At 36.7% G+C, this 25,739-nt stretch overlaps 2 protein-coding genes across 4 annotated transcripts; both read left to right on the forward strand.

Moving 5' to 3' along the window:
- Positions 1 to 508: 508 nt before the first annotated feature.
- txnl4a (thioredoxin-like 4A) lies at positions 509 to 6,651 on the forward strand. Its single transcript, XM_053637679.1, has 4 exons — positions 509 to 637; positions 1,938 to 2,113; positions 3,681 to 3,784; positions 6,225 to 6,651. The coding sequence occupies exons 2-4, from the start codon at positions 1,961 to 1,963 to the stop codon at positions 6,394 to 6,396; spliced, it is 429 nt and encodes a 142-aa protein (XP_053493654.1). The 5' UTR covers positions 509 to 637; positions 1,938 to 1,960; the 3' UTR covers positions 6,397 to 6,651.
- Positions 6,652 to 9,339: 2,688 nt separating this feature from the next.
- atp6v1c1b (ATPase H+ transporting V1 subunit C1b) lies at positions 9,340 to 25,167 on the forward strand. 3 transcript variants are annotated; one of them, XM_053637678.1, is made up of 14 exons: positions 9,390 to 9,542; positions 11,027 to 11,207; positions 11,311 to 11,378; positions 11,466 to 11,551; positions 13,051 to 13,145; positions 14,163 to 14,254; positions 17,732 to 17,830; positions 19,695 to 19,763; positions 21,561 to 21,653; positions 22,290 to 22,383; positions 23,251 to 23,348; positions 23,438 to 23,561; positions 23,642 to 23,691; positions 24,309 to 25,167. In XM_053637678.1, exons 2-14 carry the CDS (start codon positions 11,076 to 11,078, stop codon positions 24,352 to 24,354), a joined length of 1,146 nt encoding a protein of 381 aa, XP_053493653.1. In that variant the 5' UTR covers positions 9,390 to 9,542; positions 11,027 to 11,075; the 3' UTR covers positions 24,355 to 25,167. The 3 variants fall into 3 exon arrangements, with proteins under 3 accessions (XP_053493652.1, XP_053493651.1, XP_053493653.1); XM_053637677.1 differs by lacking the exon at positions 9,390 to 9,542 and adding an exon at positions 9,340 to 9,375 and having other exon boundaries at positions 23,642 to 25,165; XM_053637676.1 differs by having other exon boundaries at positions 9,352 to 9,542; positions 23,642 to 25,164.
- Positions 25,168 to 25,739: the final 572 nt, after the last annotated feature.

A 25,739-nucleotide genomic window follows, 5' to 3' on the forward strand; every position in this document is an offset into this window, starting at 1 on the left:
TGGGCCGGGTTCGATTCCCTCTCTCTCTCTCTCTCTCTCCCCGGGTAAATAAATAAATAAATAAATAAGCAAGACATTGATGTTAGATGAGGAGGTTTAGGATGCAGTCGATGTTTCAGTTCATCCTAAAGGTGTTCGGTGGGGTTGAGGTCAGGGATCTGTCCAGGACACTCAAGTTCTTCTACTCCAAACTTCACTAAGCATATCTTCATATAGCATGCTTTGTGCACAGGGGCATTGTCAAACTGGAACACGGTTGCGCTTCTTAGTTCCAATGAATGGAAATTTTAATTCTACAGCAAACAAAGGCTTTCTATAGCCTACTATTGTGTACTTCTAGCTTTGCTTGAACAGTTTGGTTGAAGAACCACATAGGCTATGGGAGTGATCGTCAGGTGTCCACATACTTTTAGCCATATAGTATAGCTGGCTCTACAACGTCCAACTGTTCTCTCTCTCCTGCCATCTCACCCCATACAGAAAGGCGGCGTCGTGCGCACGAAACGCTATATTTTGTTTGAGGTGACGTCACTTCCTGGAAGCGCGTCTGGAGGCTGAAACGGCTAAGTACGGTTGTGCGCGGTTTTACACAAGAAATAATCGCAAACAACGTTTGCTTGCTTTCATTTGATTAACGGTAAGATTCCCTTATATTTACTGACAAGAACTGTAGGATTTATTTACTGTGAAACGACGTGTAATTGTTTTGTGGTAGATCTTCTAGAAATTTCATGGAGGCTGCAGTACTAGCCTCAATGGTAACCCCTGTGTGTGCGCGTATATACCGGGTTTTACGGTATCCATCATAACTTTGTTTACATGCACTGTACCTTATAGACTATTATATATGTACCTTATAGAATAAAATGTTCATATTGCGTTAGTTTGTTAAAAACATCTAACAAACAAATAAATAAAAAACAAATCAGAACAAAAAACTATGTTTATTTAAATATAATATGCAGAACAGTGAACAAATCGGACTGGAATAAAGTTGGTTGGACGTTCGATATTCGCAGAAATGCGGAAATTAAGGGACCGTCACATAAAGTTACATACGATATTGTATCGATGTAAACGATATATCGACACGTTTCTAACTTCAATAGCATTTGAAGGGAATGACTTGCAGTCATATAAACAACTGTAAAGTGTTCATCTAGGTTTCAGGTATGATGCACACCTTTTTAGATTTTTTGATATTTAACAAAATAAGCTATAAAATCATATGTAACTGTGTGACTAAGTCATTCCCTTCAAATGCTATTGAGCTTTAAATAATGGCATATTTTGTGTATGGGCCCATTCTGTAGTGAAATTCATATCTAATTTACATATGATTTAATAGCTTATTTTGTTAAATATCCAAAATTATAAGAGGTGTGCATTATAGCGGACACCTACATGAACAGTTTACAGTTAGTTATATGACTGTAAGTCATTCCCTTCAAATGCTGTTGAAGTTAGAATCATGTTTAACAATGTCGTATGTAACTTTAGAGACGGTCCCTTAATTTCCACATATCTACAAATATCGAACGTCCAACCAAGTTTATGCCAGTACAATTCAGTTATTTATAGTAATTTGACGAACTGAAATGAGTTTACTCTGGAAAATGCGTAAATAAAATGCTAACATGTGACATCTCTTGAATTTTAAGTTTGTTTAAAAAAAGTTAGTTTCAATAACTAGACATTTTTAACATTTCTAAAGTCCATATATATATATATGGCAAAAACAGAACAACAGTTACTGCGGTGGTTACCGTGAAACCCTGTATATACACGTACTCCAGTTTCAACCTGCAGTTACATAAATCTAGCTCATTTGTTTTTCATATTTTGACAGTACTCAGATTTCTGGCCATACAACAACACTAATCAGCAACTGTGTTACCTTGAACAATACCTCTTTTTTTGTTTGTTTGTTTCTTTAGGTAAACTATCCTCTTGAGCCGAGATGTCGTACATGCTTCCTCACCTCCATAACGGCTGGCAGGTAGATCAGGCCATTTTATCTGAAGAGGACCGTGTGCTTGTTATCCGATTTGGCCATGACTGGGACCCTACATGCATGAAAATGGATGAAGTTTTGTACAGCATTGCTGAAAAGGTACACTTCAGATGCACTTTGTACACTGTGACTGGTCTGATTTTTCAGCTTAATGTTTTGAGGTTCACTTTACACTCAGACCCGAGGAACTCTGGTGCATTTAAAGGGAAAGTCCACTCTGAAATACAATATATTTTTGAGAAACCTCTTTTATAACTCGATATACCAGAATGCAATGCAGTTATAACAGCTGGACAGACTAAATTGCTAAAGCGCTGCTGCATTGCCCTCTTTAGGTAGAGATGAAGCAATAAATTCCACTGCACTGCTGTCAGCAGGTAGTCGACCTGCAATGTGGATAATCTAGGAAACGGTTATAAACTTTCACTGCTTCGTTATTTAATAATAAATTCTAGAGCTGCAACAACTAATCGATAATTAGTTATGAAAATCATTGTCAATGAATCTCATTATCGATTAGTTTGTCTGCACGGGGTACATTTACTCACTACGTTACTTCTGTTCTGAAAACACGTGTCCCAAATGGCGTACTATACACTTACACTATGCACTGTGTACTCTACCGTCTAGTGTATGAATTTTAGAAAGGTAATATCATCTCAAATAGAACACTGGCGGGTTTTTTATTAACCGGAAGTATAAGCTGCTCCGTAGTTGATGGCACATGACGCCATACACACGTAATGTGATGCTGCTTGCTTTAGCAGATATCCAGAGTCACAGACAATGACTTTCTTCAGTTTATTGTTTGTCAGCGTTACCTTTTATCAAAAGTAATGCATAAATACTATTATATAATATAAACTATTAATAATAATATAAAATATTAGTTTATATATGATATATATTTATGCATTATTTTTATGGCTGCATAAAAAGCACGGAATTAAACTGCAGTCTTAAATTAATAATATATATTCTGGTGTGTGTGTGTGTGTGTGTGTGTATTGGGTTCTTTTCAGTCTTATATAATTAGACAAACAGTTGTGTAAAGTTTTAGTCTGAAGTTTATATTTGTAACACTGGATGTTATTTTAAATAAATGAAAAAATGGTACCGGAGGTTTTCCCCCAATCTGATTAATCGAAAAAATTATCAGCCAACTAATCGATTATGAAAATAATCATTAGTTGCAGCACTAGTAAATTCTTGTATGAATGGCGTTCAGAGTGGATTTTTAATTGTTATATAATCAGCAGGTAATTGCTATATAATCAGATATCAATGCTTCAGGAGCAATAGTAAGGTTGTTCTTAACCAATTTGAGCAAAAACAAAACAAAACAGTACATACAAATTTTTGGAAATTTGGTGGATACTGCTGTTTTGCCTTAGTAGGACCACATATGCGGCAAGGCTTAAGAAATCTTCATTCAGTGAGATTCTCACAAACAGATCAAGATATCTGTATAATCTGCAGTAGTCAAGTGAGTGGGAGGGTTTTTCTTCTTTTTTTTTTTTTCCAATTCATGTACATAAATATTTATATAATTTTATTTCCAGTTATGCAACACACTGCAATGTGGATGCAATATATCTGTGGAAAAAAATATTTTTGCTACAGGCTCTTTCATTTGAAGCTTCTCTGTTTTTCTGTTAACACACAGGTCAAGAATTTTGCAGTGATTTACCTGGTGGATATCACCGAAGTGCCAGATTTCAACAAGATGTACGAGTTGTACGACCCCTGCACAGTCATGTTCTTCTTCAGGTATGCTTAAGAAATAGACTCCATCTGAAATCACAGTCTGCTGCAATTTAATACACCGGTGCATCTCAGAAAATTCGAATATCGTGAAGTTCCTGTTTTCCCCGTAACTTAATTAAGAAAGTGAAACTCATATATTCTAGATTCGTTACACATAAGGTGAAATATTCCAAGCCTTTTTTGTTTTAATCTTTGATGATTACGGCTTACAGCTCATGGAAATCAAAAATCCAGTATCTCAAAATATTAGAATAAAGAATTTATAATACAGAAATGTCGACCTGAGAAGAGCTCTAATCAGCTAATTAACTCAAAACACCTGCAAAGGTTTCCTGAGGCTTTAATCTCTCAGTCTGGTTCAGTACACAACCACACTCATGGGGAAGATGAAAGTAAATTTTAGCATTTCATTTGGAAATCAAGGTCCCAGAGTCTGGAGGAAGAGAGGAGAGGCACAGAATCCAAGTTGCTTGAAGTCCAGTGTGAAGTTTCCACAGTCAGTGATGATTTGAGGTGCCATATCATCTGCTGGTGTTGGTCCACTGTGTTTTCTCAAGTCGAGAGTTAATGCAGCGTCTACCAAGAGATTTTAGAGAACTTCATGCTTCCATCTGTTGACAAGCTTTATGGAGATGCTGATTTTCTTTTCCAGCAGGACTTGGTACCTGCCCACAGTGCCAAAGCTACTAGTAACTGGTTTGCTGAGCATGGTATTACTGTGCTTGATTGGCCAGCCGACTCACCTGACCTGAACCCCATAGAGAATCCATGAGAGACACCAGACCCAACAATACAGACGACCTGAAGGCCACTATCAAAGTAACCTGGGCTTCCATAACAAACACCTCAGCAGTTCCACAGGCTGATTGCCTCCATGCCACGCCGCACTGATGCAGAAATTCATGCAAAAGGATTAAAGCCCCGACCGAGTACTGAGTACATAAATTAACATACTTTTCAAATGGTCGACATTTCCGTATTATAAATTCTTTATTCTAATAATTTGAGATACTGAATTTTTGATTTCCATGAGCTGTAAGCCGTAAGCATCAAGATTAAAACAAAAGAAGGCTTGAAATATTTCACTTTGTGTAACGAATCTTTGAAAGTTTCGCTTTCTTAATTAAGTTACGGAGAAAACATGAACTTTTCCACGATATTATAATTTTTTTTTGATGCACCTGTAATGGCTTATTTAAACAAAAAAAACATGGATTATCTTCCTCAACGTGCAAAATTAATTTCTCGAGAAAAGGCTGCAGCTGCATACAAATTCCCTAAACCGTATAATGTTAGGATTGGGTTTTCTGTTACAATAATATCCAACAGAGCGCACGCAGATATATGTACGTGAAAAACAGACTTCTATGCTTCCTTTATTTTAAAAACCACCAGCCTCTGAGATTGCACTGTCAGAGGTAAAACTGTAACTTGAAGTGTTCTGCTACAGGGAAATCTTCCGAACAAAATACTTTGTGTTTTCCAGTAACATGACAAGCTGCCTTTTTTGTTTTTATTAACCTTATTCACTGTTTTATGAGCAAGCAACTGTTACAGGAACTGACCTGTCGTACATACATTAAATGTAACTATGAACGTCCCCATTGTTATTGTCTCTAATGCTGTTTTAGGCTGTACAATCTGTATGCTACCATATAATAAGCTACACTATCTGGCCAAAAGTTTGTGGACACCCATGTGCTTCTCCCCTGAACTATTCCCACAAAGTTAGAAGCACACAATTGTATAAACTTTATGCTGTAGGATTACAATTTCCCTTCACTAGAACTAAGAGGACCTAACTTGTTCCAGCACGACAAAGGGAGCTCCATGAAGATATGCTTAGGGAAGGTTGGATTGGAAGAACTGGAGTGTCCTGCACAGAACCCTGACCTCAACCCCACTGAACACCTTTAGGATGAAACACTGACTGCACCCTAAACCTCCTCATCTAACATCAGTACCTGACCTCAATAATGCTCTTGTAGCTGAACGATCACAAATCCCCACAGCCATGCTCCAAAATCTAGTGGAAAGCCTTCCCAGAAGAGTGGAGGTTATTATAAGAGCAAATGGGGACTAAATCTGGAAGCAGAAATGTGTGTGATGATCAGGTGTCCACAAACGTTTAGTCATATATGAACAGCAGTGAGGGAAAACTGTTCATGCTTAAAGTTTTAGTATTGATAAGTCTCCATGGCTATATTCCCTCAGGAGTGGAACTCTTGTAGCGTTTCCCTGTGAGCCTGACAGTATGTTGTTCAACTATTACTACAGTATTGGCATTTGCCTAGGTAATAGGTCTCTCTAATTCTCGTGTGCTCTGAGCTTCATGACCAGTCTGTATGACCGGATGGTCACCTATGAGAGTGCTGTCTTAAGAGTGTTTTGATATATATTCACTTCTGATATAATGAACTGTTTGTGTTGTGCTGCTCTACAGGAACAAGCACATCATGATCGACTTGGGCACGGGTAACAACAACAAAATCAACTGGACAATGGAGGACAAACAGGAGATGATAGACATTATTGAGACCGTCTACAGGGGAGCACGGAAAGGAAGAGGTCTTGTGGTGTCCCCCAAAGACTACTCAACCAAATACAGATACTAACTTATATATATGTGTTATTCTTACTTTGAACATATTATGTAGTTTATTCAGTGACATTTCTCTGGATATACACCTCGCTGGGACAGTTTGTATATTCATATGGACACAACTGTGACCTGCCCTTGTGTTAAATTTTTTCTGTTTAAGGAAGTTTTTCTTTATTGCATCTATGATCAGGAAAATTTGTGACCCATGTCAATTTATTGTTGTGGTATTATTTTTTTTCAATGTTGTGAATAAATGTTTTAAGAGAAACTGCTTGAGGTCATTTTCAACTGATGCTCTGTATGCATTGTGGGTAAGAAAAAGAAACACGACTGAGTCAAGCCCCTTATATTTACACAGCATGCTTTCATAAAAATATTTTATGAAATGTTACATTTGAGTCAATTATATCTTAGTTAAATCAGACAGCTGCCCTGGCTGTCACTTTGAGTAAATATAAGGGGAGTTGAGTTTTATACTGAAATGAATAAATGCAGTCGAATATCACTGACTCTTGCTTGGCACTACAGTAATCACGAGTAAAAAGAATTCAATAATGTGTAAATACAAGTAAGGATCTACAGATTATGATTCATTACAGTTCTGTAAGGTTTTCAACAGCACTTTTGCCTTTCCTCACTTCATTTATTGACTTGGTTGTTCCTGATTATGTGTGTGTAAACCTTACTATTGGGAAAATAAATGGAGAAACTTATACAGGGACTTGTATGTCCCACCAACTGATTTAAGAAATGTGGTGTTCTTGATGAGTTTTCTGTAAGGAGATGTTTATTTGTCATTTTTGGAACGAATCTCCAGTTAGAGCCTAAAAAAGTCAGGAAAATCTTCATGCAAAGGGTTTTTTTTGTTTGTTTGTTTTTTGGTCATTTTAATTTGACTGGTATGGGAGCAAAAGCTATATTAATTAGGTAAAATGCTTTAAAAACCCTTCTCATTCTTTAATAAATACAAAATTGTAACCGTATACAAACTGCTGTGGTATAAGAGGAATAAAACACATTGAGATGTGAATTGTTACTAAAAAATATTTAACTTTGGGGTGATCACAGAAATAAAGATATATGTTGGCAGTACGTTTTAACATTTTATGTAATGCTATGTATTTAGTTGCTTTTTTTAGTTTGCTTTTTTTTTTTCGGAATTATGCGATTTCTATTATCAATGAAGGACTCAGTCAGACACATCCATAAGGCAGTGGCCACTTCATTAGGTACATGTACCTTACAGCTAAATCACTACTGGTGATTTTATCAGGTAAATCTGCTGTGTACAGTAATAGGTCACTTTGTTGTATATATGAGTGTACTAAGTGTATTCATAGTTTGTCAATTACATTCTACCCCGTCTATCGTTGAAAAGGGACCACCACTGACCGGTTATTATTTGAACAGTGGCCCATTGAAATTGTCATGGTAGTGTGTGTGGTGCTGATACAATACGAGTCTATCAGGTATACAGTGTTGTGTTGATAATACTCTGCTAACCAAAAATATTTATAAACCTGTTCGCTGTTGAGCTTGGAATGAATGGTTAAACTTTTTAAATCCATTCTGTATAATGTTAAATTTAAACAGAATTTAAACATAGATTCAATTTTAACAGCTGTAGTCCTATAATATAATCTTCTATAGCTGTAGGTAGTTAACCTCCAGACCGATAGGTGGCGGGATTGTACAGCCCGACTTACCGCTTAAATCCGAAAAGAAAATCATTTCACAAGCTGAATTACAACTGGTTTATTATTGTGTATATAGTGTATTAGGTAGTGTGTATAGCATATTACTTCATACTAAATGTAGTGCGTTTTAATTGGCAGTAAACGCTTAAGGGTTCAGCCATGTAGAGAATAGGTGTGTTCACTTTGATATATAGTTGGTGCATATTTGTTTGTTGTTTTCTTTCTTTTTTTTTTTTATTTCTTTCCACTTAACAGCTATTCATCAAAATGGTTTTCACGAGAATGTCTCTTTAACAATTTATTGTTTCAATATATTTTTTTTTTCAAATACACATAATATTCTTCTCTATAAGAACTTAAAATAATGAAAAGGAAAAAATCCGCTATCTTTATTTTGTGAATTTAATGTTTTTAAGGCCCCTAGAAAGACTTTTTTAAAATTATTATTTTACTGTTTAATAATAATAATAATAATAATAATAATAATAATAATAATGTATAACGTGCCTGGTTTGTGTAATATGGTGCCTGGACTTTATGCTTTTTGTTATGAGGATGCTTATTATTATTGTTATTATTATTATTATTATTATTATTATTATTGTTGTTGTTGTTGTTGTTGTTGTTGTTGTTAATAATAATAATAATAATAATAATAATAATAAGGTGGGTGGGGGCACCACGTTTGCCACCAGGGTTGGGGGTTTGAATCTCCCCATGCTTCTGGGGTTTCCTCCAGGTACTTCGGTTTCCTCCCCAGTCCAAAGACATGCGTTGTAGGCTGATTGGCATCTTTAAATTGTCCATAGTAGTGTGAATGGGTGTGTGAATGTGTGTGCGTTCAGGCCCTGTGATGGGTTGGCACCGCATCCAGGAATAGGGGTGTCCCACACCTCTTGCCCCAAGTTCCCTAGAATAGGCTCCAGGTTCCCACAGGACCCTGTGTGGAAAATGGATGGGATGCATGGATAATAATTATATATGGATAATAAATATGGAAAGTTTTATATAATGTATAAACATTGCGAAAGTATTACCATGTAAACATTGTGTCAATATGTGTATGCATATGAATATGTCTGGAATATACATATACTTTCTGTTTTGTCTCTCATATGTGTATTCCTATTACGTAAATAAGTACGAGTATTTGTAATGAGTGCTGAATGTATCTAGTAAAGTCTTATTTAAAAACTGAAACGGGTCAATAATTAATGGAAGGATTTCTGCGCAGCAGGTTACATTAGTGAACACACCTCCAGAGATCAGCTGACTGGAGAAGAGTGCGGCTGAAGGTAAAGAAGCCACTCTGTAACAGCAACCTTATGAATAGCACGAGCTCTTTCTTTTAAAGATCAGAAATTATTATTATTAACATAACGCAGTATGGTTTATTAAAGTGTGGCTCTAATCTAAATGACGGTATGTACATCTGAAGAATTATCAACTCAGACCCATGCAGGTAAAGGAATGTCGAATTAGGTTTGGTTTAATATTTCTATTTATTTGACCTCCACCTGAATGTGTATTGGGTGTAATTTAACACTTGTTTGGAAATTGAGTTGAATAGAATTGTAAAAGTAAATGTAAATGAGCACACATGCAGTGCTGGTGAGCAGGAAACTCGTGACTGCTAGTTGAGGAGTTAAATGGGGAAATGGGAAATACATGTACTCGGATAGAGTTTCCTGAAGTCTTCTAACAAGTTAAACAGCATCAGGGATAAGTTAAAGATAAAGTTAAAGTACAAGTACAAGTTAAAGCATCAATCATCCATCCATTGCAACTTCCAGTGATATTTAAACTATTTAATGACTGTTCTAGATTCTGTGTATTCCCTGTTGAAAACCCCTCAAAACACTAGAAATTATAACAAAAAGAATGAATGGTTTCCACTACAAATACCATTACAGACCATCAGCTAACCATTAAAAACATTACCATTACTGGTCTCTAATGGTACCCACTGGACATAACATGCCACCGATAGAAGGCAACAGATTACCAGTAGAGACCCACAGGGACCATTAGAGTTTCCATTAAAACCAATACAATTCCCATTACAAATTCTATGAAGGTTTCTGTTGTTGTTGTGTGTATGTTTTTTTTTTTTTTTGTTACTTCATTGATTTACTCTCCCCCACCGTCTTAAGGGTTGGACTAAAAATTTCTCTCCAATGTAATGGAAATAAAACACATCTGGATGTGTTGTCACAGGAACAATAATCACTGAACAACTGCTGTGTGATCTGTTTCCACCTCGACGTTGTTTGTTTTCCAATAACAAATTGTTTAATTTTAAACCCAAATTGTTTAAGTAAACAAAGTGTTTAATTCCTCCTAAACCACCTCGATATGGCAACAATTCCAGTTTCTGATTTATTCATGAACAACACATTATAGTTTTCTTTTCCATTTCTAGTCACGCTTAATGTTAATGTCTGTAAAAAAAAAAGTTAGTTCCCGTTCTCACATGTGTTACAAACAGCTGTTGCCTCACCATCCTCGCTTTTTCCCCACTCCGTCGCTTTGAATGAATAATAAAAAGACAGTTTGTCATGTGACCGAGATGGAGAAACCCCAAAACGCAAAAAAGAAGGTCTCCGTACTGTGTTAACACTGGAGACTACTTCCGTAAATGTTAAACAGACATATCCAAACTTCACAGTATAACTGATGATGTGTTTCTACTTCAGAAAATATAGCAAAAGAAAGTTTGAAATCTGTTTAATATTTGGTTTAGATTCTGTGAGTCCCTGTGAAGTAAATGTTACTCCTGTGGCAGCTGCTGTTATAGAAAATTAATCAACACTTTCTGGCCAATCAAATTTGACAATTCAACAGTGCTGTGATCTAAACGTTTCGATGTGGTGGGGTAACTTGCATGGAAGCTATAAGCCAGATTTCATGAAGTTCTGCTTTGCTTCTACAAAATATCTTCTTTAGATGTGCATTTGAACGTACCGTGGTTTGGTGTAGTGTCTGAAGAGGAGTCATGGCAGAGTTCTGGTTGATATCCGCTCCCGGTGAGAAGACGTGTCAGCAGACATGGGACAGGATGAATGCAGCCACCACTCACGCCAACAATCTGTCCACCAACAACAAGTTCACCATTCCAGACCTCAAGGTGAAGCGATCTCTGTTTTATGTCTTGTTGTGTTCGAAATATGTTGAGGGCTGGCGCTTGCACGTAGTGATTTGTCGGGCTAAACTTGTGTGTTTCTGAACAGGTAGGAACCCTGGATGTGCTTGTAGGTCTGTCAGATGAGCTCGGCAAACTGGACTCATTCGTGGAAAGGTTTGACTTTTATTTACAGCTACAGACAAAGAGCATACACACAATATCATTTTAAGACAAACAGGGTTGTTATTTTTATTCTCATAGTGTGGTGAAGAAAGTAGCCCACTACATGGCTGACGTTTTAGAGGATAGCAGAGATAAAGTCCTGGAAAATCTTTTAGCCAACGGAAGTAAGTGCATGTACTATAACGACATGTGTGTCGCACTCAAATTCTTTCTGGGAAACATCTGTATTTTTGTGAACCTTTGAAGGGCCATAAACTCACTAACTTTAAAAAAAAAAAAAAAAAAAAAAAAAAAAGATCTCTTCACTCATTTAACACCAATAACTTTGGCTCTAGTAGAATTGGATAATTTTAGGAAATAGAATGCCAAACAGAAACTATTAGGTGATAAAATTTGTTATACTGATTAAATTACTTTGAAATATACACTCACCTTCCAGTTTAATAGGAACACCTGTATACCTGCTTATTTATACAGTTTATTGATCACATATACATTACAGCACAGTGAAATTCTTTTCTTTGCTTACCCCAACATGTTAGGAGGTTGGGGTCAGAGTGCTGGGTCAGCCATGATACAGTGCCCCTGGAGCAGAGAGGGTTAAGGGTCTTGCTCAAGGGCCCAAGAGTGGCAGCTTGGCAGTGCTGGGGATTGAACCCCCAATCTTCCGATCAGTAACCCAGAGCCGTAACCGCCAAGCCACCATTGCCCCCCAATTATTCTCCAATCATTCTCCAATCATTCAATCATGTGGCAGCAGCACAGTGTATAAAATCATGCAGATACAGGTACAAGCTTCAGAAAATATCCACATCAATCATCAGAATGGGGGGGGAAGTGTTATCTCAGTTACTTTAACCATGGCATGGTTGGTGACCACACCAAACAGGCTGGTTTAAGTATTTGAGAAACTGCTGATCTCCTGGGATTCTCATACACAACAGTCAACAGAGTTTACACAGAATGGTGTGAAAAACAAAAAACACTGAGTTCTGTGGGTGGAAATGCCTTGTTGATCAGGTGTGTCAGAGGAAAATGACCAGATTGGTTCCAGCTGCCAGGAGGTCTATAGTAACTCATATAATCACTCTTTACAACCGTGGTGAGCAGAAAAGCATCTCAGAATGCACGACACATCGAACCTTGAGGTGAATGGGCTACAACAGCAGAACAACACATCGTGTTCCACTCTTGTGAACAGGAATCTGATGCCATCATGAGCGTATCATAAAATGATACTTTTCTGCTCATCACGGTTGTAAAGGGTGCTTATTCGATTTACTATGGACTTCCTGTCAGCTCAGACCAGTCTGGTTATTCTCCTCTGATCTCTCTCATGAATAAGGTGTTTCAGCCTGCAGACCCTCCGCACACTGGATGTTTTTGTTGTTTTTCACACCACACTGTGTAAACTCTAGAGACTGTTGATCAGCAGTTTCTAAATACTCAAACCAGCCCATGCCATGGTCAAAGTCACAGGGATCACACTTTTCCCCCATTCTGATGTTTGATGTGAACATTAACTGAAACTCTTGACCTGAAGTTGTTTTTATTTTAGGCTTAGTGGTAGATTTAATAAAAAGGAGTAGTCAGACAACCCCTTTAAATAAGGCATCTACACACTGACAGTGTGTCAGAACGAAGTGATTCTGTTTTTATGCAGTTGATTTGGTGACCTACGTCACAAGGTTCCAGTGGGATATGGCCAAGTATCCGATCAAACAGTCCCTGAAGAATATCTCAGAAATCATCTCGAAGGTGAGGTCATAGGCCAACTTTTTACTACCGGATAATCCTCCTTTTTTTTTTTTCCAAACAGCATTTTGTCTTAAAACTGAATGTATGCGTGTCATGGCTTAAATATACAAGTAAGCACAATGACTCTGGGTCTCATTTATCAAACTGGATATGAACGGAATTTATTCATAAATTGTTTGCTACACAAGAATTTTGGTATTCATGAAAATCCCATAATTCGGGGGAAAAAATGTTCATATCCTACTGGTGCTCCTGAGTGTGTGTAAATGTACGCATTAGAAGACTAACTAATGTAAACCTCAATTGATTGGCTTCAAATCATATAAATTGCGGTGAGTTCTTGCACTTTTATATACTTTTATATAAGGTCACGTATTTAAATAGCGTATTAGTTCAATTACACACACAAATTTAATGAATATTTTGTCACACCTAATCTTTTCCCGTTGAAGGAATTACCTAAAGTAATATTAAATATGATAAAAGAAATAAAAGATTGTAAGCAAACATAAATCCATAACTTAAGAGGAATAATACCAGTCATTCAAGCTAGAATGATTCAGAATGTAGCACCAACCCAAAAGGACCCACATCAAACCTCTCGTCGTCTCCATCTACTGGCTTCCTGTAGCCGCCTGCATCAAATTCAAGGGCTTGATGCTCATGTACAAGACCTTGTCTGGAACAGCAGCCAGATGTAAATCAGCTGTGCTGCTGGTAATTTACTGGTGATTGTCTTTCATCGACATACACATGCAAGTACAAAGAAAATCAGCTTTCTGAAACTATTGTAAATCCAGAGGATATTTTTAGGTCGGTTTGTCGTACACAAACATTTACACGCAACTTTACTAAAAGATTGATAAATCAGGCCCAGTGTGTGTTAGATCTAGAAGGAAGCAGAAACTGAACTTGTAGACATTTCTTATAGGTTCAATCCTGCTGTGGTTTGGTATGTTTTTAATCACAAGATGGCACTTTTGACATATTCCTTTAGACTAACTTTCTCTTTCGCAGCAAGTGACCCAGATAGATAACGATCTGAAAGCCAGAGCTTCAGCTTACAACAATATAAAAGGCAACCTGCAGAACCTGGAGAGAAAGAATGCGTAAGTGAAAGTTTAACGGTTTAACCCTCTATTGTAATATCACAATTGTTTATAGGTGGGATTCAACTATACAACATAGATCTTTATAAATCAACTATACGACATAAATCTTTATAAATCAACTATACAATATAAATCTTTTGTGTGATGCTGTGATTGGGTGCCATTTGTGTCCCACTGATAAAGCGGTAAAGGTAAAAGGCATTTAAACATTCTGTAGATATAAAAAAAAAAAGTCTACACACTACTATTAAAATAGCAGGTTGTGTGATGTACAAAAAAGTTAAACCAAGATAAATTATGTCAGAACCTTTTCTACCCTTGTAAACTTATTCATTAAAGTGAAAAACAATAATAATCATTTTAGGGGGAAAAAAGTGAAAGATTTTATCACAGCATTCAATTGATTCGGAGGAGAGTTAATAAGTTTGGCACGTCTTGACTTCCTTGCAAAAGCCTTCTAACTCTGTCAGATTGGCTGGGTATCTCCTGTGCACAGCCCTCTTCAGGTCTCCACACAGATTTTTGATTGGATTTAGGTCTGATTCTGGCTGGGTCATTCCAAATCCTTGAACTAGTTTTGGTGAAGCCATTCCTTTGTTGATCTGTTGGTTTGCTTCGGGTCGTTGTCATGCTGAAAGGTGAAATTCCTCTTCATCTTAAGTGTTTCAGCAGAAGACTTAAGGTTTTGCGGTAAAATCGACTGGTATTTGGAGCTGTTCATTATTCCCTCCACCCTGATTAAAGCCCCAGTTCTGAAGAAAAACAGACCCAAAGTATGATGCTGCCACCACCATGCGTCACCGTGGGGATGATTTTCCTTTGGTGATGTGGTGTTTTGTTGTTTGTTTTTTTGCCAAACATGTCTTTTGGTATTATGGCCAAAAAGTTCAACTTTGGTCTCTATTTATGTATATATGTATATTTTGCTTAGAGAAAGCTTCCGTCTTGCCACCATACCCCATAGCCCAGAGATATGAAGAATTTGGGAGATTGTTGTCACATGAATGGAGCAAGCAGTACTTGGCAGAAATTGCTACAATTCTTTTATTGTTGCTATAGGCCTCTTTGCAGCCTCCCTGAACAGTTTTCTCCTCATCTTTTCAACAATTTTAGAGGGACGTCCTGTTCTTAGTAGTGTCTCTGTCGTGCCATATTTTCTCCACTTGTTGATTATTGTCTCTGCAGTGTTCCATGGTATATCCAATGTCTTGGAAATTTTTTGTAACCCTCTCCTGATTGATATTTTTCAACAAAGAGACCCCTTACCTGCTTTGTACGCTCTTTGCCTGTTGGACTTTTTCCAGTGGGATGTTACAGAGATGATGTCAGGAAAATCCTATATGAACAGCTGTACTTTATTTGGGGATAATCAGTCACTTTAATTGATGGCAGGTGTATACTACTTAGTATTTAACATGAAATTGGTTTATTCTGAACACTGTCACATTCCCAAATATAAAAGGATGTGCACACTTATGCAAGCTGAGTATTGGAGGCCCCCCCCCCCCCCCAAAAAAAAACCCCCAAAACATTTCTAGGTGTTTGTCACTTGATATTTATATGTTACAATCACAGATTAAAGGCGAAAAAGGTTCCGACATGATTTATTTTGGTTTCATTTTTTACATCACAAAAACCTGCCATTTTAACAGGGTTGTGTAGATTTTTATATCCACTGTAGGTAAACAGCATATTTGCATATTTCAGATAGACTTAAAACCTTAATAAAAACCTATCTATGTTACATATTCAGCATTGATATGTGAATCTATTTTAGTCCCACAGCCTTCCCTCAACCCTTTCAACGCATTCACCATTATGAAATATTTGGAAAATTCCAGTCAAATTTCTGAAAGATCATGAGAAGAAGAAAAGTACATTCTCATTGTATTTTCTTTATTCTCAATGATCTTGACTGATGAGGTCAATCTTGTTACCTCATCTTGTTACCCAAATTAAAGATGGTAAATAAAATTTCCAAAAAAATCCGTTTTTTGCACGGATGCTACACTCTTAAAACAGATATGTTAAAAATACCACGGAGATGGGGGTGTTTATACTTTTCCCCCTACAATTATCCTAAAATGCAGTTTGTATGCTAAAATTCTACCAAAATGCTCCCAAAATAAACAAACAATTGCATGAAATTCAGGTGACATTTTTATTAAAATCATTAAAACATTTGACAGATGTAAGAATTGGAGTTGATGCATCGTCTTACAAATCTCCCTGCCATCTGGGAAGACAAGTCTCCCACTCCCTTCCACTTAAAAAGCTCTAAAAGAGCAAAAAAAAAAAAAGTTGGTTAGATGTTAGCTACAAAATATGGACAAATGCCTTTGGGCTTCAACTGATTAAGTCAACCAACATTATAGAGATAATGGAAAACATTATAACCTACTGTAACCCCATCCTCTCTTTTTGTCACGTTTACCTTGTGAAGAACTTTTGGCCTTGACATCACTGAGCTAGCTAAGTTCCGTTAGCCACTGACTGGCTGCACTTATTAACCGGCATTAACATTCACCAAATACACGAAGAAACACGGCTCTAACCCATCCTCCTAAAGCTAATGACTACAGCTTGCCTTGTTCAAAACACTTGCTAAATGTAGCTAACGTTAACCCACTCTCCGTATTACATCATGATGAACAGCTGTAATGCTAAGTTATCGTTAACTCTCAAAAAGGGAATGGGAATGTCAAACATTACCACGAGCTGTATGCTAAAGTAATGTATGTAAAGTAACTCAGGTGAGCATGTAGGTTAGCATCACTCATCCCTACTGTGATTGGTGACAGCATCCAGCTAGCTAACCCTAACTCAGAGCCTCAGATATGATGCAGACCCAGAGAGTTATAGAATAACCTCAGTCCATATTTCACAGCCAACATAAACAAGCAGTTTATGAAGCAGTACATGATATTCACTTTTGAAGCTGTCACGATTAATTATCACTCACTGAGTTACAGTTTTCTAATGAATATATTTTCGAGAGCTCGCTGTCTAAATATCAAAAACTCGGACAGGCATTTTCAGCAGCATTAACTCTAAATAGTGATGAGCGCTTGGTTAGGTTTCCTCGCCTCAGGACTCCGACTCCGCTGTCACAGTAAAAAGGTCAAAGCAGTGAATATTCACTTGGAGGCGAGTTTAGATTTGAATGATGACGTCGGCAGCGCAGTCCGCAATGTGATTAGACAATAATTTAACACATGTTGTGTTGGTCACTCGTGTTAATTTTTTTAAAACACATTTATTGGGTAAATTTAACACCACATGTTGAAATAGTAATAACACAAAGTGTGTAGGATATTAACACATCCTGGAATCTCACTATCATAATGCTTTTATTTCCCAGTATTAATTCTGGATCGTGTGTGTGTGTGTGTGTGTGTGTGTGTGTGTGTGTGTGTGTGTGTGTGTGTGTGTGTGTTCCTAAAACTGATATGATTACCGTGTTGTATTCACTAGGGGGAGTCTTCTGACAAGGAGTTTGGCTGACCTTGTGAAGAAAGAGGATTTCGTGCTGGACTCTGAATATCTTACTACTCTGCTTGTAGTCGTTCCAAAGTAAGTTTCATGGCTTGAATTTGTTTATTCTGATTTTTGTAGATCAGTGGTTAACATCTTCACTAAGCAGTATTGTATCCCAAATGCTATTGTGTAAAGGACACGTAGCAGATATCGAGAAGAAGATATCGATTTCATTTGGAACGATGTACATACAGGAGATACTGGAAGCAAACATTATACATAGCGAGCAATAATAGAGCTGCCTAAATCAACACGCTGAGCTGAACCTGACAGATGGTGCAGGTAGATTCAATAAGCTTTTAGCAATGTTACTGATCAGTGTTCTGTAAAAGATAACACTCACAGCTAATGTTACGCGTTTAGTTGACCTTAGTGGCTTGTAGCCGTTTCTCAGTGTTACATTTGTTATGTTCGAAGTGCATTATGGGAATTATACACCGTCTCTTAACCACTAAATTATATGTTTTTCACAAACATATAATTCTATGATTCTAGTTGAACAATTCTAGTTTAAAAAAACAAACCAAATACTGACTCCCAGATCTGTGTCAGTTGCGTTCTTTTGTTTTTCATTTAAAAATTCAAATATTTAAATTTGGAATCACCTTTTTTATTTTAGTTTAGTTTATTTTTTTTTGGTACTCACTAAATTCATTGCATTTGCAAGAAAATATTTAAACTCCTTTTGAATTGTTTGTAGTTGTTTCACCACACAAAATCTATCAAATGTATTCTTGAGTATTATTTTTTAAAAAGCATCCACTGGAATTCATATTGGCTCAAACACTTCACCTGGAAGTACTACTTGGCCATCCTACAGGCTATTCTATGGGCTGTATACTCTAACTTTTCACAAAAGATATGAAAATGGGATCAACGTATGCAAAAATAAATTTTGGTTTGTTAAAATATTCTTAAATTTCAGCCCCTGGAAAAATCCTGCCAATTTTTTTCAGCCTGAATGTTGACACACTTTGCTACTTTTAAAAAGCACGTTGTATATCTTAGCGAGTGACGCCAATCTTTAATCTATCCTTCTTGCTACTAGCTACCCAGTAATTGTTGTTAGACATTCAGGATATTCAAGATCATTCATTAATTTTATGAGTGAATTAATTTTTTAATGAATCTGAAATGGTGAAATAAAAGTCAGACGAGAAATTTGAGCTGTTCTTGTAAAGCGGTCCCTCCAGGATTTCGTGATTTTTTGCAAGGCCAAGAAGTCCATGTCATGTGACATCATCACAACGCGCATTCAGCCAAAGCCCTCTTCGATTCATGTTCATTGAGCACGAGTACATCTAAAAGGTCTCATTTACCAATAAACCTCACTGTGAAAAACCACGCAAAACAATTTCACACAGTTGTGATTTCGCCAATTTGTGTAGTTTTCTGCAAAAAAAAAAAAAAAAAGCGTAAAATACTCCGGAAATTGCATCGCAAATTTTAAAAAAGTCGCAGCAAAGCCAAGTATTTTTGGTCACAACAATGACACACACACACACACACACACACACACACACAAAAACGCTGTGAAATTCTGTACAGACTGGTAAATATTATAAATATTATTTTAAAGCCAAAAAACATTTTGAATGAATATGGTGGTTTGCAGGTACATTTTTTTTTTTTTTTTTTCCATTTCTGAAATGATAGAGTGACCCAATGCACACGTCAAGTAAGAACACAAACTAGACATGGCTTCTCGGGTGTTGATGGAGAGAAGTATAATTAATGTTTTTATCCATATCACTTTTCAGTAAAAAATAAATCTTTCTTAGCATTTTGTCATTCTAGATGGAGACAGTCTTGATATTGTTAACATACTGGGATTTTAAATGTTCTATACAGTGGTGATGCCACTTATATGTTCTAAAATTGTAAATATTCACTCACATAGAACAGGTTATGCTGACTGGGAGAAGTCGTATGAAACCCTCTCTGAAATGGTGGTTCCACGATCTTCAACGTAAGTAATGTCCAGGGATGACTGTTCAAAATGGATCCATTTAAACATTTCTTTTATGGATTAAAACATGGATAATATCTCAAGAACCTATGAAAAAAATACAAAAGTAGAAATTCAAATCTCAGTGGAACCTGCACAAGAGTTTGCTGAGATTTCTGTATTTCTGGGCAGTGGTAGCTCAGCGGTTAAGACATTGGACAACTGATCGGAAGGTCAAATCCTACCAAGCTGCCACGGCTGGGTCCTTGAGCAAGGCCCTTAACCCTCAACTGCTCAGTTGTATAAAAATGAGATAAATGTAATGTGAAGCCTTTGATATTACATGCATTTAAAGGGAAAAAAACTCCAGCCTGAAAGACATTTTATTATTAAGGTGAAACTATATAATAAAATTCTGAGTGGACTTGTTTGGATGACACGACATGTTGGGCTACTTTCACTTTGGTTGATGATCCTACATTACCCACAATCCCTTTGTCTACCTGCTGATATTACTGAATCTTCAAAACTTGCTTAATCTATACCACGTCTCATGCAGCGGCGCTTTAGTTCATCAGTCTACAATTTTCACAATATGTCAGCTAATTCCTTACATTTCCGTTATAGTTAATCACCCAGACGTCTAACAAGCACAATCCTTAGTTTGTTTGATCACAATCACAAACAGGATTAACCATTTGAGATCATGTGGCAGGTAATCACAGTGTAGGGATATTGAGCTGACAGCCAATGAAATGCAGGAAAAGAAAAGGAAGGGGAAATCTGGTTTAATAAGGTTCGATATCATTTGCCTGATATTACTGTCCCCTCTGAAAAAGAACATTTTCTGATGTTAAGGTTGACTTCCGGTTAAATGGACAGTTTATTTCATTTTCTAGTTTAGTTTCTTACTATAAAGCCAGTTTCATCCTGTTCACTAGGGTTATTAGCACAATTCGAGTTACAACTCGCCCCAAAAGACTCAGCAAAGATCTGCAATGGTTCTGCCATGCTTCTCAGTCAGTAACTGAACTCTTGATTGTGCTACTGAAACCAAGTTTCTAAAAATACAAATTGATTTCATGTAAAGTAAATGGAGCCACGGTCGCTGACGCATCGTGCCGTCATCCCTACTTCTTCCAGTAGTTAATATCACAACCTTTTTGACGTATATTAGTAAAGAATGATATAATGTTGTTTGAGAAATCTAATTGTGCACTCTTGGAACTGTTGTGCTCTTCCAGTGGCTTGGAAAACTGTACTCGAAATGAAACAAGCTATCTTCCAACCTCGTGTGTACTTTCTACATTCGTCACTTAGAAACAGATAGGTTGACCTGGGTGATTTATAGACCCAGTGTCTATGGAAACCAATTAAACTCCTCCCTCTGTGTGGGCATGGTGACAAACACAGGAACAAGGACCTTAGCCCTATGCTCACGCACACAGACGTGTTATCTACCCAGTCGTTTACCCAGGGGAAAACCTGAAAAGAAATTGCCGTCTTTAGAAACAGTTTAGAATGTGTCCAGTTTAACATGTCACATTTTTATATATTTAACCCTTTATCCATATTTTGACTTGTTGTCTTTTGCTCTGTTTTTGTAATGTATTGATCACAGATGCTATGTTTTGACCTCATGACTCATCACTGTTGTCTTAATTAGAATTTATTGACGTTATGTACAATTTATCATATTCATTCAAGTTTTTGCCGCCATTTGTGTAATCTTGAGTTATAAACCTGATGTCATCCTTTCACATCTTGATATGCTGGGCATACAACCTCAAAATTTTGAACTCCTTCCTTCTCTCATAGTCTGCTTTTTGAAGACCAGGACAGCGGGCTCTTCAGTGTCACGCTCTTTCAAAAGGCGATCGATGACTTCAGACTCAAGGCCAGGGAAAATAAGTGAGTAATCTCGAGTGCTATCTTGCATTTGGCTAGAAGTTATAATATAACATTTGCAAAGATGATTAATCGTTTAACGATCCAACTGATTTGTTGATTCAGTGATTCAAAGCCAATACTGAATTCCATGACTTCATGCAGTGGTGCATGAAAGTTTGTGAACACTTTAGAATTTTCTATATTTGACCTAAAACATCTGATTTTCACACTAAGTCCTAAAAATGTAAAGAGAACCCAATTAAACAAATGAGACAAAAATATTATACTTGGTTATTTATTTATTGAGGAAAATGATCCAGTATTACGGATGTGTGAGTGGCAAAAGTAAGTGAACCGTTGCTTTCAGTATCTGGTGTGATCCCCTTGTACAGTAATAACTCCAACTAAAGGTTTCCGGTAAGTGTTGATCAGTCCTGCACATCGGCTTAGAGGAATTTTAGCCCATACATCAGTACAGAACAGCTTGAGCTCTGCGATGTTGGTGGGTTTCCTCACATGAACTACTTGCTTCAGGTCCACAAACATTCATGCATAAAACCTGAAAGTAATTTCGAAACATCGCAAAGCATTTACACAAGGTTGAGGCGATTAAAAAGTAAGTATGATAAAGAGTACATTTGCCGTTCTTTACGCCAGGTTCATTGTGCGTGACTTCCAGTACAACGAAGATGAGCTGAAGGCCGACAAAGAGGAGATGACTCGGCTTTCTTCAGACAAGAAGAAGCAGTTTGTATGATACCATGCTGTACTACTCGTTACTTAATCGTGTCTGTAAATGGGTGACAAATTAAAGAAAAAAAACAAAGTGTGTGGTGGTGGGGTTTTTTTTAGTGTGTTAGTAAGCCACAAGAACAGCTTCCGTTCACGTTAATGTAGATACTGCAAGTTTCTGGATCTGTACTGGACACCGTTCTTCCAAAAAGTATTCCCTCAAAGCGCTGTCTAGATCTAAATCTAAATCACATAGGTGTTCAGGTGGGTTGAGATCTGGTGACTCTGAAAGCCATAGCATATGACATCATGTTCATCTTCACCGATCCACTTAGTGAACCCTCGTACCCTGTGGATGGGGGCGGAGTCATCCTGTTAGAGAATACTCCCATCAGGATACAAAAATATTTCCTCACAGAATAAAGCTGACCAGTCAGAGGAACTTTGTATTGATTAGCAGTGACGCTTCCCTATAAGCGGATCCAAACCATACGAGAAGAAATTTCCAACAACGGTGTAACAGAGACTTGGTTTTTCCTTTAATTTGTCATCTATTTGTGTATATAAAACTGGAATATATTGCAAAACTTGAATAGATTTGATAATATATTTAATATATCCATGTTACTTCTTTGTATATGGGACTCATTTAATCTCCTTAGCTCCTGTTGTTCTATGTCCTTATTCTACTGAAACTAGCTTTGTGCAATACTCTTGGAACTGTATTTACCTTAATACAGAGCCCTGGTTTCCTAGAAGCCTAATATTTCCATGCATTGTGTGAACCAGCTACAATCATATGACCATAAAGGAGCATTAGTATCTAATGTAATAGTTTTTGAGTGTGTTGTGGTAAGGGAATAAACCTGCCTTTGTATTTCTACAGGGCCCACTGGTACGATGGCTGAAGGTGAATTTTAGTGAAACATTCATCGCGTGGATCCACATCAAGGCTCTCCGGGTTTTTACCGAATCAGTTTTGAGGTTTAATGATGTCTTTTTTGTTAGTTTGCTTAATAATGCATCGTTTTTGGTGAATATAAAATTCAATAGCAGTTGCTCTTTCCTTATAGGTATGGATTGCCAGTCAACTTCCAGGCTATGCTTTTGCAGCCCAATAAGAAAAACATGAAAAAGCTGCGGGAGGTCCTTCATGAGCTTTACAAGTATCTGGACAGCAGTGGTGCGATTATTGACGTGAGTCGGCACTAGTTTAACTTTGTACTCCATTGTTGAAATGGAGACATATTTACTAACAGCTCCCTTCTTTCCCTTAGGCCTCCATGGATATACCTGGTCTGAACCTGAGCCAGCAGGAATATTACCCGTATGTTTATTACAAGATTGACTGTAGTCTTATTGATTTTAAATAATTAAAAAAAACAAAAACCTCTATCATGTTTGAATTCACAACACTGGGAAATTCATGTTCAAGGGAATGATTCAGAAGTTTTGAGTGAAGTTTGACTGAGGTTTAAATAGAGGTTTAATTTAATAATTTTATACAACAGTGCGAGGTTTATAGCAGAGGTTGGTGCTATCAATATTAAAGTCTTAATACGGTGTCTATGTAAGTGATGCCTTTCTCTTTAAATGCCACATTGCCAACTCAGCTTTAACAATGTCGATCATTTTTGAAAACTTGTTTTTGAAAGTCCTTTATGGTTTAGGAAATAACTAAATACTGTGGACAAAAAAAATCCTTTGACTTAAAAGTACTAAACCATAATCCTTTAATTTATTAATCATACAGTATTTTCTCTTTGTTCACTGCACTGTACCTTTCCTACCACGCATCACGTAATCAAATGATAATTATTGAGTACAGTGTTTTAACCGTGTTCTTGCTTGTGTGCTTGTATGGTACACATTTTTACACTGATTATTATTTTTTTTTTTACGATCTCAGCTTTACCAGTAATGCCATATCTTTTGTCTACACAGAATTCCACAATTCTATGCAAAAGGTGCTGTTTTGGTCCGGCTTTAAGTCATTTTTATGGCTATTTGCGATTTCTGCTTGATCCACACACTGAAAAGTATGTTTATAGAGTTAGTCATTGTGGTTGTGTTTCATTTTATTGTTGGGAGATTTACTGTATTTGTCATTTTTGAGATTTGCCACTGAATGAAAATGTGATTGTTCATGATAATATTCTTTAGTGAAAAACCAATAAATGTGTATAAACCTATTTTTAGTTTGTTTTTGTTGTTGTTTCCACAGCAGGGGTGGCTGATATGATAGAAATATCACATCATTGTACTTCATGACATTTTTTTTTTTTTTTACATTAAACAACATATAACTATTACAAACTAACAGTTAAGAATGATTTTGTCATCACAAGACCTACAATTAAGAAATGAATAATTTTTTTTTAAACTGCAGGGATAAAGAAACATTTGGTACAAAAACAATTCAGCTACTTGTCATTGTGAGTTTCAGTGATAACGATACTATTCGATGAGCATTTGCATAAGAATATAATTTTATTACAATGGTGAAAATCACAACCTACATTATCAATGTTATTACATATAGGGGTCCAAGCACCAAAGTCAACTCTGACTGAATATGTTCTATCGGTGGAAAAAATCAGGAAAAGAAAGCTCTAGGGCACCATAAAATATTATTTGGCAAATTTCAATACTGTTCATTAAATAAATCCATGCTGAGGGGGCCTGTGGAATGCATTTTACGTTACAGTTAAAGGGGTTCCTGGCTACAAAAAGCTTGAACCTCTAACCTAGACTGCTATGTCAAAATATACCCAAGATACTTGCTTTTTAATTACAATTTGGTGTCAAAAAATTAGGCACATGGAGTCTAGGGTCTTCAAATCTAATCACAAGTCAGAGTTTATTCCAAGACAGATGAGAAGCTCACAGCAACATTAGACAGAGTATTTGTTCTGCAAACAAGATCTAGAGAAGGAGTTACAGTGGAGAGAAGCAATAGAGAGGAGTTTCTTTTCCTCCAGCTGTTTCGTTTTAGTAACACTTACTTTTCCAGCCTTTTGTTGCCTCCATCCCAACTTATTTTGAGACGTGTTGCGGCCATCAAATTAAAAATGACCTTGTTTTTTTCTTCAAATGGTACATTTCCTCCATTTAAATTTTTGATATGTTTTCTATGTTCTATTGTGAATAACACATGGGTTTATGAGATGTGCAAATCATTGCATTCTGTTTTTATTTACATTTTACACAGTGTCTCACATTTTTTGGAATTGGGGTTGTATATAGAACTGAACAGAGCGAAATCATTGGCATTATGATATTATTCATCATTTAAATGATTTGTACAGACTATAACAACATTATTATGAATATTCTTCAAAGTGTCACCTGTCCCCATTACACAAGAGCAAGAGG

The sequence above is a fragment of the Ictalurus furcatus genome, chromosome 12, assembly GCF_023375685.1.
Source record: "Ictalurus furcatus strain D&B chromosome 12, Billie_1.0, whole genome shotgun sequence".
Taxonomy (NCBI): Eukaryota; Metazoa; Chordata; class Actinopteri; order Siluriformes; family Ictaluridae; genus Ictalurus; species Ictalurus furcatus.